Source organism: Paramormyrops kingsleyae, chromosome 17, assembly GCF_048594095.1.
Source record: "Paramormyrops kingsleyae isolate MSU_618 chromosome 17, PKINGS_0.4, whole genome shotgun sequence".
In the NCBI taxonomy this organism is placed as follows: Eukaryota; Metazoa; Chordata; class Actinopteri; order Osteoglossiformes; family Mormyridae; genus Paramormyrops; species Paramormyrops kingsleyae.
In genome coordinates, this window is record NC_132813.1 from 10,185,552 (window position 1) to 10,200,033 (window position 14,482).

The 14,482-nt window shown below is 47.5% G+C and overlaps 1 protein-coding gene across 3 annotated transcripts in view; it reads left to right on the forward strand.

Annotated features, from left to right (window-relative positions):
- dpf1 (double PHD fingers 1) overlaps positions 1 to 13,853 on the forward strand; it is a 32,206-nt gene extending 18,353 nt beyond the window's left edge. For all 3 annotated transcript variants that reach the window (XM_023833418.2, XM_023833419.2, XM_023833420.2), the window contains exons 9-12: positions 7,077 to 7,196; positions 8,043 to 8,155; positions 9,402 to 9,483; positions 9,916 to 13,853. In XM_023833418.2, the coding sequence (XP_023689186.1) occupies positions 7,077 to 7,196; positions 8,043 to 8,155; positions 9,402 to 9,483; positions 9,916 to 9,986 (386 nt within the window). In that variant the 3' untranslated portion in view covers positions 9,987 to 13,853. The remainder of the gene's footprint in view (positions 1 to 7,076; positions 7,197 to 8,042; positions 8,156 to 9,401; positions 9,484 to 9,915) is intronic.
- Positions 13,854 to 14,482: the final 629 nt, after the last annotated feature.

Consider the following 14,482-nt stretch of genomic DNA (forward strand, 5'->3'; position numbering starts at 1 on the left):
ATGGAATTCACTTTTTTTTCTCTTCTCTTTTCATTTAATTTTTACTCCACCCCTCCCTTCCCTTCCCTTCCCTTCTCTCTCTCTCTCTCTCTCTCTCCCTCCCTCCCTCCCCCCCACACTCAGTTTTTTATTTGAAAAATGATGCATTATTCAACCAGAAGATGAGATTTTCTTCTTTCTCTCATTTTTTTGGTGCTATTTATCTATTTTCTCCCTCGTTTTTGCTATTAACTTATTTCTGTTGCTGAAATTGGATGGCGGCAGAAACGGGGAGGCGCATTAAAATTCATGGCTGTTCCTCTGGTTTTTCATACAGTGCAGGGTGGGGCGGGGGCTGTTTGCTTTAGAGGTTGTCTTTCTTGCATGCACCTGAAATTGGTTTTGCGGGGACGGTGGGGGTGGGGGGGGTGCAGACCTGGATGGGCCACATTAAGGAGGCCTGAACGTGGATGCAGACGCTCCTTTATCTAGATGGACAGACAAGGAATGGGTGAAAAGGGGTGTTGTGGGGGCGGGGGGGGGGGGGTGGGCATACAGTCTAGGTCTGTGAAGGTCACTGGGTTTTGTTTTTTTTTTCTTTTCTTTCTTTTTCATTTTCATGCTGTGCTGAATCAACAGCGATCACTCCCAATCAGCCAATCTCATTTGCTGTCTTTACACTCAGCTATGCATGGGATGTAAATTTAGCACCTTGCGGTTTTAATATCGATGGGATGGTTTTGGTTTTTAGCTTTTCTTTTTCGTAATGTTATCCTGTTTTCATGAGCTGATAACTGGGGTCAGAAGGTGCAAAAGGAGCCATAAAGCGACGGACTCGTTTGTTTCCTAAATGAAATGCAGTCGGACTCTTTATGAGAACTGACCCATTTTATGGTATAAGCCTCCCATCAGGGCTTTAGAGAGAACAGTCCAGACCTCGTTATGCTCTCCACATCATTTTTAAGGATCCCCATTCTGTCATGTGCTCCCCCCCACATCCGTGTTGTTCTGCCGGATCCCACCCGCCCATATTTGCCTTCCTAGGCCCTGATCAGGCCGCTCTGCTGTCACTGCCACTGCTGCTCGGCAACAAAGCAGGAAGAGAGATTGCTGTTGCCTAGCAATCACGTTGTCATGGCAATGAGCGAGCACACCCCCAACCCCCCCCCCCCCCCATCCTAAAGTGTATGTTGTTATGTACATTGAGCACAGAGGGGGAAGAGTGTTTGTTAGTGGGGGTTGGGGGAGGGGAGTGAGGGGAGCAGGGTGGGTACAAGGTTTTTTTTGGGGAGGGGGGGGTTCATTAAAGGCTTGGAAAAAAAGGAAAATAGATGGAGTTAAAATCTCCTTCTGATGTACCATTCGTATTGCCACAGACAAGCAGCTGAGTGATATTTTGCTGTGCCCAGTTTGAAATGGGCATTAAAACGTGCTGGGATCCTGGTTCATCCTGGTTGACGTTTTTCTGGTCCAAGGATGTCACCTTCCTCACCTTTTAATACCTCTTTCGGAAAACCTTCGCTCCTGTAAAATTACTTTTCGCTTTTTTTTATTTTTAATGGTCACACATGCCTGTGATCTTACTTCCCGCTTGCTGGACCGGTGCAGGCTCACAGAGCCAGTACAAGGCAGCTTCACAGCCCCGCACTGCAGAATTGTGGGTGAAGGCTTTAAATTGTGATTTAACGAAACTAATTACATTTTTCTCTGACCATGTGAGAGACACAGAAATAATCTTTTAACCTCTCTGTCTTTTGTCACAGTATATGCTGATGTACTTTTGTCCTCCAGGGGAATCTTCAAGTAGTCCATGCAATTTCTAATTTTTTTTTGCATTTGTTTAACAGGAAAATCAGTCATGGATTTTGTATTAAGTTGTGTAGGGTTGAGTATGTGCTGGTGTGTGTGTTGTGTGTATGTGTGTGTGTCTGGGGACATGCAGATGATGCATTAGTGTGTATGAGTGGCCATTTTTGAGGTTGACTATGTATGTGTGTGATTGTGGCTATGAACTTGCATTATTCTAGTGTGTGTGTTTGTGATTATACATTTGTAGCATTGTGCTGTGTGTGTCAGTGGGTGCTGTTTGTGACTGTGCATGTGCAGCATTACGCTCTGTGTGTGTGTGTCAGTGGGTGCTGTTTGTGATTGTGCATGTGCAGCATTGCGCTGTGTGTATGTGTGTGTGTGTCAGTGGGTGCTGTTTGTGATTGTGCATGTGCAGCATTGTGCTGTGTGTGTGTGTCTGTGTCAGTGGGTGCTGTTTGTGATGGTGCATGTGCAGCATTGCGCTGTGTGTATGTGTGTGTGTGTCAGTGGGTGCTGTTTGTGATGGTGCATGTGCAGCATTGCGCTGTGTGTATGTGTGTGTGTGTCAGTGGGTGCTGTTTGTGATGGTGCATGTGCAGCATTGCGCTGTGTGTATGTGTGTGTGTGTCAGTGGGTGCTGTTTGTGATTGTGCATGTGCAGCATTGCGCTGTGTGTATGTGTGTGTGTGTCAGTGGGTGCTGTTTGTGATTGTGCATGTGCAGCATTGTGCTGTGTGTGTGTGTCTGTGTCAGTGGGTGCTGTTTGTGATGGTGCATGTGCAGCATTGCGCTGTGTGTGTGTCAGTGGGTGCTGTTTGTGATTGTGCATGTGCAGCATTGCGCTGTGTGTGTGTCAGTGGGTGCTGTTTGTGATTGTGCATGTGCAGCATTGCGCTGTGTGTGTGTCAGTGGGTGCTGTTTGTGATTGTGCATGTGCAGCATTGCGCTGTGTGTGTGTCAGCAGGTGAACTAAAGCTATTAACAGGACCACAGTCCTAAATGCAGCCTGGCGCGGGGCGGGAAGGTCAGTCGGAGCATGCTGCATCCATCGATCAGGTTTTATTATGCGGCGAAGCCGTCTGGTCCCCTCCTTCCGCGACGTCGCTTCTCACACTGCTGCCCAGGCCTTCCCTTTTACAACTTGCTGAGTGGTCAGGGCAGAGGCGGGCCGGGGTTGCATGCATGTGCGTGGCGCTTGCCGTGCTCTGCGTGTTGGGAACGCTGTGTGCCGCGTCTGGGCCGCATAATCCTTCCCGCACTGGCAGTTGCTTCGCATTTATTGCATGCAGTTTTTAACTCCTATGTGATAATGCTATATGAAGCTCGTCATTTTCCCAGACCAGCAAATGGTAGCGCCTTTCTTCTCTGGATTGTACAGTTTCCCGTGCTTCTGGGCTTGTCTGTTTCTCCTTCCTTGAATGTGATGGTCAACCGCTGACAAGTTACACTATGGATCTGAAAGATGCCAGTTCATGAACATATATTTAGCTACAACAGTATTTATACCGATAGCAAAATACAATAATTTTAAATGAACATCCGGGTTGATACTTTCTAGCCGGGTTTTTCTTTTTACTGAAAAGGAGATTTACAGTAGAGCACAATTAAATGCTTATTTTTAATGGGGAATTTTGAATATAATATAATAGTAATATTTAGGAATATCAATACTTATATTTTTTCATGTTCTAAACAATGGGAAAATGCACTTTTTGCATAAGACTACAGTTGTGTTCTGGCAAAAGACATCGAAGGAGGAAAAATAGATTATTATAAGCTAGCCCATTGGGAATAGACAATAGGCAATTCATGATTGGTCGATAATTCAGTTTTGATTGAAATCGCCATTGCAGAGGTGTTACTAGTTATGTTACTTGTTATGAAATTCATGTCTGTACATTCAACTGCAAAATGGCATTTGAGTAGGACAGTTACACTCCATAAATAATAAAAGCATGGAGGGAAGATGTGAAATGCCTGGTACGTGTTATAAATATTTTGAAAATATGAAAAATGCATTGCCTTTTAAAATCTGTGATGAAAGTTGTAGTTTATGAATGGATAAATGTTTTCCAACACTGTCTCCCGTCTGATCTTGTAAAGTCAGGCCAGGGGTAGGATGGCGTGCTTTGGAGTGCATGTGTGTCGCCGTCTGTGTGTGTGAGCGCTGCTGCTGGGACCTCGCATTAGTTGTTATACAATATAGAGAAGGCCGTAAATCAGTAGTGTTTTGCGCCACGCTCCGTTTATTAGGCGGCTGAGTGACAGCAGTGCCAAACGTGCGTTTTCACGCTCCGCTGCCCCGACTCGCCGTCTAGCGCTGCCCCGTTCAGCGGCGCTGTACGTCTGGCTCCGCCCCTCGGGCTTCATGCCACGTCTGCCGGTCCGCTGAGCGGTCAGGCCGCGTTTGGGAGCGAGTCTCCTCGCCGCTCCTCGTGAATGCCGGGTGGGCGGCGGTTCCCCGGCAGATTCCTCAAGCGCCTTCGGGACAGTCCGGATGCGTGGGAGAGTCAGGGCTCCCGGTTACAGGGAGATTTCCGCTAAAGTTTACAGTTTTCAGTCAGTCATGAGTTTATCAGTATGCTGGTGCAGGAGGCCACAAGTGCGGTAGGTGAGAAGCTGTGAAAAAGCACCGGGTTTCTCGGGGGGGGGGGAAGGGCTTGTACACTCACCCTATATTCCCTGTAGACCCAAGACACACTTGAAAGCAGTGAAGTGTGGGGTTCTGATTATATTCTCTCAGTAATTGGAAGGGTGTTTCAGGGATCTGGGGGAGGGAATGGAGGCATGTACTGAGGGAAGGGGGGGTGCTGTTTACCCTCAACAGCCCTGGAGGTTCTTTCTCCTTCTTTCCAGCCTCTGTTCACCTCCTCATTTGGAGATGTTCTGTTCTGTTGTGATGAGGGCCCCCGTTCCTAAGGCTGGGGGGGGTGGATTCAGTTTGGGAAGGGACAGATGAAAGACCTGTCAGCGAGGCACCACAGGACCAGTAGCCCCGCCTTCAGACACTCATTCGCATATCTTTCTGTCAATCAGAGAAAGCCGCAGGAAGTGTCACCTCAGACTCGTCCGGGGATGCCGATTTAACATGGCCGCCCTATTATCTCTGCGCGGTACGCCGGGGCCCCGAGGTTTGGCTGGGAAAATACAACGATCGAAAGAGCTGAGAATATATACATGGGGTGTTTCAGCATTACCCCCCCCCCCCTAGGGATGCCAAAGCAGGCTGGTGAGAGGGAGACTAAATAAAAGCAGCGAGAAAGCTGGGAGGGAGTTTCTGCGTTTCAGCATCCTCGCGGTTTTGCGGCTGTGGGAGTTCGCTCTGCCGTGTTCTTTCTGGACGCCGCTCCTCGTTTTAACCGAAATGATCTCGCGGTTTGTCACACTGCGGTCTGCCGCATCATTCCTCCAGTCAGCTCCCCCCCCCCCCCCCCTCCCCCTTTCCAATCCCATCCAGCTCGTTTACCCACTTGCTTCATGAAGTTTCCAAATGATCCAGCTCTCTATCCTGGGCTAAAGACAAGAGAAATGAAACCACACCCTCATTTCTGTGGAGTATATTGAGTATGAATTACTCCCATTGTGTTACTGTCTCTTATGTTCTTATAATGAATGTTTTTGTAGTCAAACCTTATTTATAATACATAGTGCGTCACAAATTCACTGCAACCTCGTTCTTCCTCTCTTGTCCACTGCATATAATTAGCTTGCACATCTTATATGTGATTGGATTGCCTTGTATGCACTGCGTGAGAGTATTTATATTGCTCTGAATGTGAGACCCTGGGTTGTCTACAGAGGACTGTACAGTACCACGGACAGCGTCTCTCTACCACGTAATAAGTGTGGGGGGGGTGCTTTTCTGTATTTCTTCAGGGATTATAGAGCGGCCCCTCTAGAGAAAACAATCTCCCCCGGCATTCCCCCCCACCCCATCCCCCCACCGCTGTCACAATCCACTGAGAGCAGGATTAATAACCACTTCAGGCCCCCAAGCTTTCCAAATGACACAGCAGACCGGGCCTGATTACGGCACCACAATGGCCTTCGCTGCGGCATCACACAGCGGACATGCATGTGCGCTTCCATGTTTCGGACAGATCTGTGTGTCAGTGGCATTGTGTGTGTAGGTGTTTTAATGATTTGGATGCTCTATAGATGAAATTGAGTCTGTTTTAATACAATACATACAGTGGTGTGGGCGGAATTGTGTGCAGCTTTGGGTGTGTCTGTGTTTTAATCGATTTAAAGAGATTGGATGGTGGAGAAGTTTATGTGTGTAGCGTAGATATAGTAATAGTATAGTGTAGTAATTAAGTAGTGTTATAGTATAGTAATATAGCGTGTGAGTTTGCTGTGCTGTGTAATTCTGGCTGTGCAGCAGTGTGTTTAGATAGGTGCATAGGTATGCATTTGCTTTATACTTTAGTGCAATAAATCTGGGAACATGCAGCCTGTGTCAATAAGCAGACCTGGGTAATTACTCATGGACCGTGATTATACTTCACGCAGTAGGAAACGTAGCAAACCGCAGACCGGAATCTCGCCACGTAATGAGTCCCACCTTGGGCCTGTTTGTCTCTCAGGCGCAGAAAGTCTGCTTTTGTCTTGATCCCCGTGACAATATAAAAGCAGCCTTAGGGTATGCCGACGGAGCCAGTGACCCCCCCCCCCCCCACCGCCCTCCCCCACGCTCTGCTGGAGGCGAGTCCCACGCTGCCAAGTTCCATGGGACGGCGCTGCTTGCTGTTCCAAAACATACATATGGGACGGGGAAAGCCCTGTGCAGTCGACACTGCATCTCCAGGCGATCATCTCTCCCTCTCTCTCTCTCTCTCTCTCTCTCTCCCCATCTCTGCTTCACACTTTTCTCTCCCCCCTCCCTCTCTCTCTGGTCTGCCTTGGCATATCTCTCCTCCTCCTCAAGTCCTCGTTTCCTCTTTCACTGTTTTATTTCATTTCGTGTTTTGGCCGCCCAGATTTCCTGCTGCTGGTTTGTTTGCTGTTTGAGCTGCATGGGCAATGCCCCCCCCCCGTCCGGTGGTACCTTAGACATCTGTCCAAAGTGTGCCCACCTCCTTTCCGTATCACACCTCTGGTTACAGCTAAAGTACTAGTGTTCTGAGGTGATGTGAACGGAAAGAAACCATTTTCGAGGCAGCTCTGTCCAGAGGAGTGGGGACTTGCGATTCGCTGGCCCAGGGACGCGGTGCCACAGCCAAGCCCTCCCACATGAGTGCTCTCCCTCTGGAACTCACAAGTCCCCCACTCGCTCGCTCCCGTTTCAGCCAAGAAGGCCCCCGACGGCTCCGTCATCCCCAACGGCTACTGCGACTTCTGCCTGGGTGGCTCCAAGAAGACGGGCTGTCCCGAGGACCTCATCTCCTGCGCCGACTGCGGACGATCGGGTACGGCTGGGTGGGGGTTGGGCTACCAGGGCTGTGTGGGGCCAAGGGCCCCCAGCTATTGTGACCATTCATCAAGACCCAATGAGGCAGTTGAACAGTCAGGACTGGAAATAGGGAAAAAACTGCAAATTAACTGTTTTTCAGATCCTGTTGGGGCCAAACTCCCAGAGTCCCGATGTCACGAAACACAGAGTCTTGGCATAGGGAGATTGGATTATCGCTGAAACAGATCAAAATGAACCTCAGACTGAAGAATTAAGCGATACTGTGTAACATTCAGTGTATTAACATGACCATTTATGATAATCAAAGTGTGATAATTAGAAATCCTGGCTATAAAGATCATGACCAGGTTGGTAATGACAGCCATTCTGAATAAGCGATGGTGATGACGATGATAATTATTATTATTATGATTATTATTATTATGGAGACGGTGGTGCTTACGATGACTGTGGTGATGATGTTGAAGATTATAGCGATGGTGATGATTATGATGATGTTGATGATGGTGATGATGTTTATTATCATGACAGTGATTGTGATGACAATCCCTTATGATGACTATGATGATGATTTTGATGATGGTGATGATGATGATGATTGTGATGACAGTGATAACAGTGGAGGTGATGATGATGATTGTGGTGATGATGATAATGATTTTTGATGATGATTGTGATGACAGTGGTCATTGTCATGATGGTGATTTCGATGATTGTGATGACAGTGGTGGTGGTGATGATGATGATTATAATGCTGATGATTGCAGTAACCGTGCTGGTGATGATTGTGATGACGATGGTGATGTCATCCTTGAGCGCATGTGCATGCCCGTCCACCCAGGTCACCCGTCGTGCCTGCAGTTCACGGTTAACATGACAGCTGCCGTGAGAACCTACCGCTGGCAGTGCATCGAGTGCAAGTCCTGCAGCCTGTGCGGCACCTCGGAGAACGACGTGAGCATCGTCCTGCAAACCGCCCTGCCTGGCCGTCCATTTGGGCCCATTCTCCAATGCCCTGCGCATACCTCATACCAATGATGTCATCCAAATAATAAAGACATTCTTTTTAATTAGAAGTACTCGCTCTTATGTTTAATGAATTGTAAAAAAATAACGACTTCTGTCACCATGGGTAGGATCAGGTCCTGTGACCCCCCCCCCCCCCCCCTTTCTTAATGTCATTTGAGTAGGAGCTTCCGGCAGCCTTAACACCGCCAGTGTGCGTTCAGTGGCAGGCCCCACTGCCGTGCTCGTCTGTTTTTGCAGTGTGCTGGAGCTGACAGAGAATATTTACACATTTAGACATGGATTTCCAGGAAATGGAAAACCACAGAACCCCAGCAAAATATAATGATGATGACGATAAATCCATTAAAATAATGTTTGTTACAATGTTTATAATGTTTATTATAATTGTAAACACATAAATGGGGGCTTATTTTACAAATAATTATCATTTATCGTTTTTTCTGATTTTTGCCAATTTAATCATACTAGCTACATTATGCCTTTATATAGCTCCATAAATAAATAGGAAACTTTTACGGCAAGAATATAGTTTATCAAGGACATAACTTCGCAATCTGAGAACTCTAATAGAAAACATTGATACGGAGGAACAGGAAATTAGCTGATGATTTGCATAGTGCGTAAGTTACTTTCTATAGATCAACAGATATTTGACACAAACAAGAAATGAAACAGCCGTAATCACAGTGTAACGAATATAGTTATGGAAAGGTGGCTCATTGATGGGTGATATTAACTAATTTATATGAAACTCATTTTGGGATATTTAATTTTAAAGAAAGGGTTTTACCAACTTACTGAACATAACCTCTGCTGAAATTGTGTAACTGTTAGGTAGCTTGAACTTTGAAATGAATACTTGTGAAATTTGGGAACACACTTAGCACGCTGTACATAAATGTTTAGATTAGGCTACCGCGCTAAAAACCGCCATTACGGTTCATCCTCCAGCCTGCTGTCTTCTGCCACTTTGCATATGTGACCTTTTAGGGTCACTGTGTCTCCTCAGTCTGTAGTTAGTAAAATGCAGGAATGATCATACATAATGATTATACAGAAACGGTGCCATCCCCTCATGCACACACACTTGCCCTGCCGGTTTTCACTCCTGCAGCTCGCCGTGAATGTTACCTCTCCGCCGCTCCGCTTACCTGTGCCCCTTCGTCTGCAGGATCAGCTGCTGTTCTGCGATGATTGTGACAGAGGGTACCACATGTACTGCCTCAGCCCCCCCATGGCAGAACCTCCAGAGGGTAGGGTAGCAGCCTGGGGGGGGGGCTTTGGACAGGCCACCTGTAGCTCATGCTTTTCACGTCAGTGACATTCAACGCACATTAACCACGTACCCACAATTTCGTGCATTAAGCTTTTAATCTTCTAGTAAGCTACGGCTGGGGGTATACTTAGAAATTCTGGCCCCCCTCTTCCAATTTTATGTGTAATTTTATGTAAAGGAGGGTCCCTGTCAAGTACCAGGCCCTCTGAATCTCCGCGCTCCTCTGACATTTTCTCTCCCCTGGCTACAACTTTGCATATTCGGTATCTTTGTTGTCTCGTCACATGACACCTTGCATGCCGTTTAATTACAAAGCAGTAAATAGTCATGCCTGTCAAAATCGTTGAAGTCTTCCTTATTGGTTAATGGGAATTGTGCTGAGATCTTATTGGCTTTCTTTTCCTTCTAGGGAGTTGGAGTTGCCACCTGTGTCTGCGGCAGTTGAAGGAGAAGGCGTCAGCCTACATCACCCTTACCTAAGCCACGCCCACTGCACATCCCCTTGCCCCACCCCCTCCCTGCCTAGCTCCACCCACCTCGCCCTCTCGGGCTCACTCCTTAACCGCCAGGCCCAAACCACGGGCAGAATCCTCCAGTTCTTTCCCGAGTGGGTCAACACCCAACGCCCACCCCCCCCAGCTTGTGCCCCGACTCAGAATGCACTGCTCGCCCAGGTGCCTGACCGCTTCCGCCGCATGGGCACGCCGCTCTCTTCCATCTCTCCTCCCCTCTGTGGTCAGCAGGAGCGGTTTCAGGACGGTGCCGGGAGCTAATTTTTTATTATTATTATTTTTATGTTCCTTTTCCATCGTGATGTATTAATAACGAAGCCAAACGAGCTCAGTACCAACTTGCCCCCTTCACACCGTTAGCCGAGCAGCCGTTTAACACCAGACACACAAGGGCACTCGAGTGGACCCTTCTGCCCAGAGTGCCCTCTAGTTGTGCTCTGAAGGGCTACGTTTGCTCCCATGTCGGCTCTCTTCACATAACCTTGGTGCCGGCGGGGGGGGGGGGGGGAGGTGAGCAGAGGGGGCGGGATACGTGTACGGGATGCGGCCCCCTGACCTGCTCATGGCTGACTCTGCCGGCCGTTAGAGCCCCACGCCTCCGCCATCCACGCCCCCCCCCTGCCAGTGCCCCATAGCTGTGGAGAAATGAGCATGGCCCCTCCCTTGTGGATTAGCGCCGTGCAGCTGTGGGAGGAAGCCGAGGCTCAGATCCCAATGGATACAGACTCAAGACTTGTCGGTCCCATCAGGAAGACGAGCCGAAAAAATCCAAATGGTCTCTGACCCTCCGCCCGGTCGGCGGGTACAGTCACAAGTGCCGGCCCATGTCTTGCTGGCTTATTCCCTCCCCGGCCACGTCTTTCAGATCCTGACACCTTGTGTCCAATACGGGAGCCCAAGGTAGCAGGTGAACACCCCGAAGGGAGATCGAGCTCCTGCAAACACCGAACTCCTCTGTGTCAAGATTTCAAGGAGACTATGACATACTGTACTTTAAGCCTTGTTTAAAAAAAAAAAAAAGAAGAAGCCAATATCGGATTGCTGTGAGTTGAATGGGACTTGATAATGCTTTCACTTTTGTGTGTATGCGAAAGTGTGTTTGTAAATATGGGAACAATGCAGATTTTTAATCTATCGGGCCTTGTTTTAAAAACAGCCCAAATGGATATTTTTTTCCCATTTTTTTGTTTTTCTTTGCATGGTGTTAGGTGTTATTAAAAACATTTTATGGATAAAATAAGGAAAAAAGCACACTTAATTTGCAATAATGTGTTTGTAACTTGCCCCAGAGAGGTTCAGATCTCTGTGTGCATTTAAACATTTTGTGGAAAAGCGCAACTATAGTTGACCAGGTGCTTAGTGGGAACTGGGGGGGGGGGGGGGAATTCCGAAAGAATCGGAATTTTAGAATAAATTTTTCTTTATTCCATTCATTTAATTTTTAACGGTATTGCCACAACTAATTCTGTTTTTTTGGCAGACAGGGCACGACTGAAGTCTCGTTTAAGCTCCTGCGAATTTCTTCTTGAAGAGAAACTTATTTTTTTGTATAAAAGAGTAATAACGGTGACTGTAGGATGAGCTCACTGCTATCTGTCAGGCTGTTTCGTCTGCTAGGACATTTAATTAAAACGTGTTACATAAAGTATTTTTGGCGAGCCAGCGTGTGTTTGCGAGCTGGCGGCAAAACGAGTTTGTCTCTAACCCAAAGTCCCGTCGTTTTTTGTGACCTTTCTCGAGATCTTTCTTGTTTGTTTTCCTCCAACACTGGTGTTTGTACTGTCCAAAGAGGTGACCTGCTTGTTGCTGGTGAAGTGCTTTGGTTTAGCTTTACGGGGAAATGATGAGAAGCGCAGAAAACACGGCATCGTTCTGTGCTACGGCAAAAAAGTGACCCACCATTAGGCTTGGGCGGAATCAAATTTTTCGTACCGTCACATCGTCCAGACGGTATACCGCAATGTACCGTATTTTGACGGTATAGTTAAAAGCAGCACTATTACGGTATTTTGAAATCTTAGCTACGAAATTTGCCATTTGGAATTCAAAATACTGCAGCATACAGATTTACCGGAATACAGCCCAAACCAACCCCCTGTGCTTTGTTTCAGAGCCGATGCAAATAGCTATGGATTTGAAGGGGACTTAAGTTTGGAGAAAAAAGCAGAATGGGAATCATTAATTTGGGGGGGGGGGGGGGAATTAATGGAACTCTGCTGTCCCTTATTACCCTGCTGTGCCGCTCCCCGCGCGCCTCAATCTCGCCAGATGAACGCGGTTCCTCTGCCCACTGGATTTCGTCCTGCCACAAGCGCGTATTTCAGTACATCTTCCCAGCCTGTAACGTTTGGGCCGCGCGCTGATAATGCATGCTGTATGGACTGAAGGCAGGCACGCTCCTGCTTTTGAGTAGTGCCTCAGTAGGAATGTTTCAACCATACACCCCCTGAGACTGTCCAGCAGGGGGCTCCTGGTGTGCGTGTTTGGTTTATGTGTGTGTGTGTGTGGGCTGACTCAAACCCCTGCAGTTTCTATTGTATCAGGAGGCAGAGCTGGGGTTGACAAAGAATTTCATACAGTTAGTCTGGCTCACCTGTCTGTAAGACAGTTGGACCTGTTTCTATAGTGATCAACGTGAAAGAACTGACACTTGTGCTAAATGCTAAATACTTTTCGATTCCCTTTACTGATACCCCCTCAATCACCAGCCACTGGTCAGTAACTACTTGTTGAAACTCTTTCTTGAAACTGTAACGTATATAATGTACATTATCTATACTGTCGACAACCTCTTTGAGATCCTTCATGGGTGGTTCCCAGTGCCATGGAATTTGGCATTAAGATGGAGAGCTGGAGAGACGGAGGGAAATACACAACACAGATGGACCCCTGAATAATGTGACTGGAAGACTGGAGAAGCCCAGGAGAGCCAAAGAATTTCCCCTCTCTTGATTTTTCATGAGACGACATTGGGTTGAATTTGATCTCCGAGAGCTGGTCTTTCTTGTCCTTATCGTTTTCTTTTCCCATGGATTTCCTGAACCAGCATTTATTTTTAATGTATGTGGCCGAAAGTGTCATCTGACAGATTTTTTTGAACTTCTAACGTGAATGTCAGTAATGAGGGATTCTGATGGGCGGGGTGAAGATGAACTTGATGAATGCTGACGGGAGGACGTGGGGATCGGGTGGACAAAGGACATTGTTGTGAGATCCCAGGGTACAGATGGCTGCAGGATTCTACCTGGGGCTGCTGAAGAAACACCCTGACGTGAGGGTATGGTCCTAGCGCTTGATTTGACTTTTCCTATGATGCAATCAGGACCCCCTCCCCTTTCTCTCAAATTTTCTCGCTCCTCCCAGTTCTCAGATATGGGTCTTGTGGGAGGGTGGGGTGCCAGGAGAATGTGCTCAGTCCCCAGAAACGATGGGGACAGTCTTATTGTAAATTATTGTGCTGTGATCTTGCTTGCACTTTTTTTAAGAAAAAAAAAAAAGAAAAGAATTCCTGTGTGTGAGCGTGCGTGGATTTTTTTGCTTTCTCGTAAACTGTTGAAAAATTCGGAAAAGTGAATTTGTTTGTACACTACTCGAGGGATCAAATCTCTCACTTTGTTTATGTTGGACTCTATTTTTTTTTTTTAAATTTATCCTATCTTGGAATGCTTTGAAATGACAACTGCAAATGAATAACTGTCGCCGTGACTACCATCCTGTGTAAATCCATTTAGTCTTTCGATCTGATACTCAAGTTTTAAATCGGTATTTTTCTCCTGTTCCTTTTTTTTGCAGCACTTCCATTTCAAAGCCAGAAATAAACACAGTTACTCCTGTACGCAGTCTGCTGAGCCGTGGTCTTGGGCTTGTTCAGTTCTGTACGAGTGTCCGGCCTCCCTTGGCACGGTCGTCGAAACCTGGCAGGAGGGGAGCTGAAGAATTTCACCTGCTTTTGTGTCGGGAGAGCGGCGATGAGAAGGGGGATGATTAAAAGAGGCGTATCTTTTGTCTGATGCATGCACGCGACTATCTGTGTGAATGTTAGCATCTCCCCTGCATGTGTGAGACATTTTTTCCCCCGTATTTGCGTGCTGTGTAAAATGAATCCGCCCATGGATTTAAGCGTGTGGGGTTTTTGGGCACTGGACTGACGGCAGCTGGTGGGAAGAGCCCCTGACTCTGCCTTTGCTGCCAGACACCACAGGCTTTGGCTGGCACACTGCATCTCCAGCCCTGGCAAGCCCTAGACAGTGGCCCCTGAGCACCAAACACACTTAGGGTTGGGTTAGCTGATCCGGGATCAGTGCTTGGGGTCCACCATCTGCCTAGAAGGGCCAGCTGGCCTGGATCTGCTGACCCCAGCCGGATGGCCGTCTCGTATAGGCTGGGCGGCCGGCTTGGCAGTGCTGTAGCTGTTAGGGCTTCCTCACACGGTCAAGCAGGTCAACATTTCCGCGGGCGGTGACG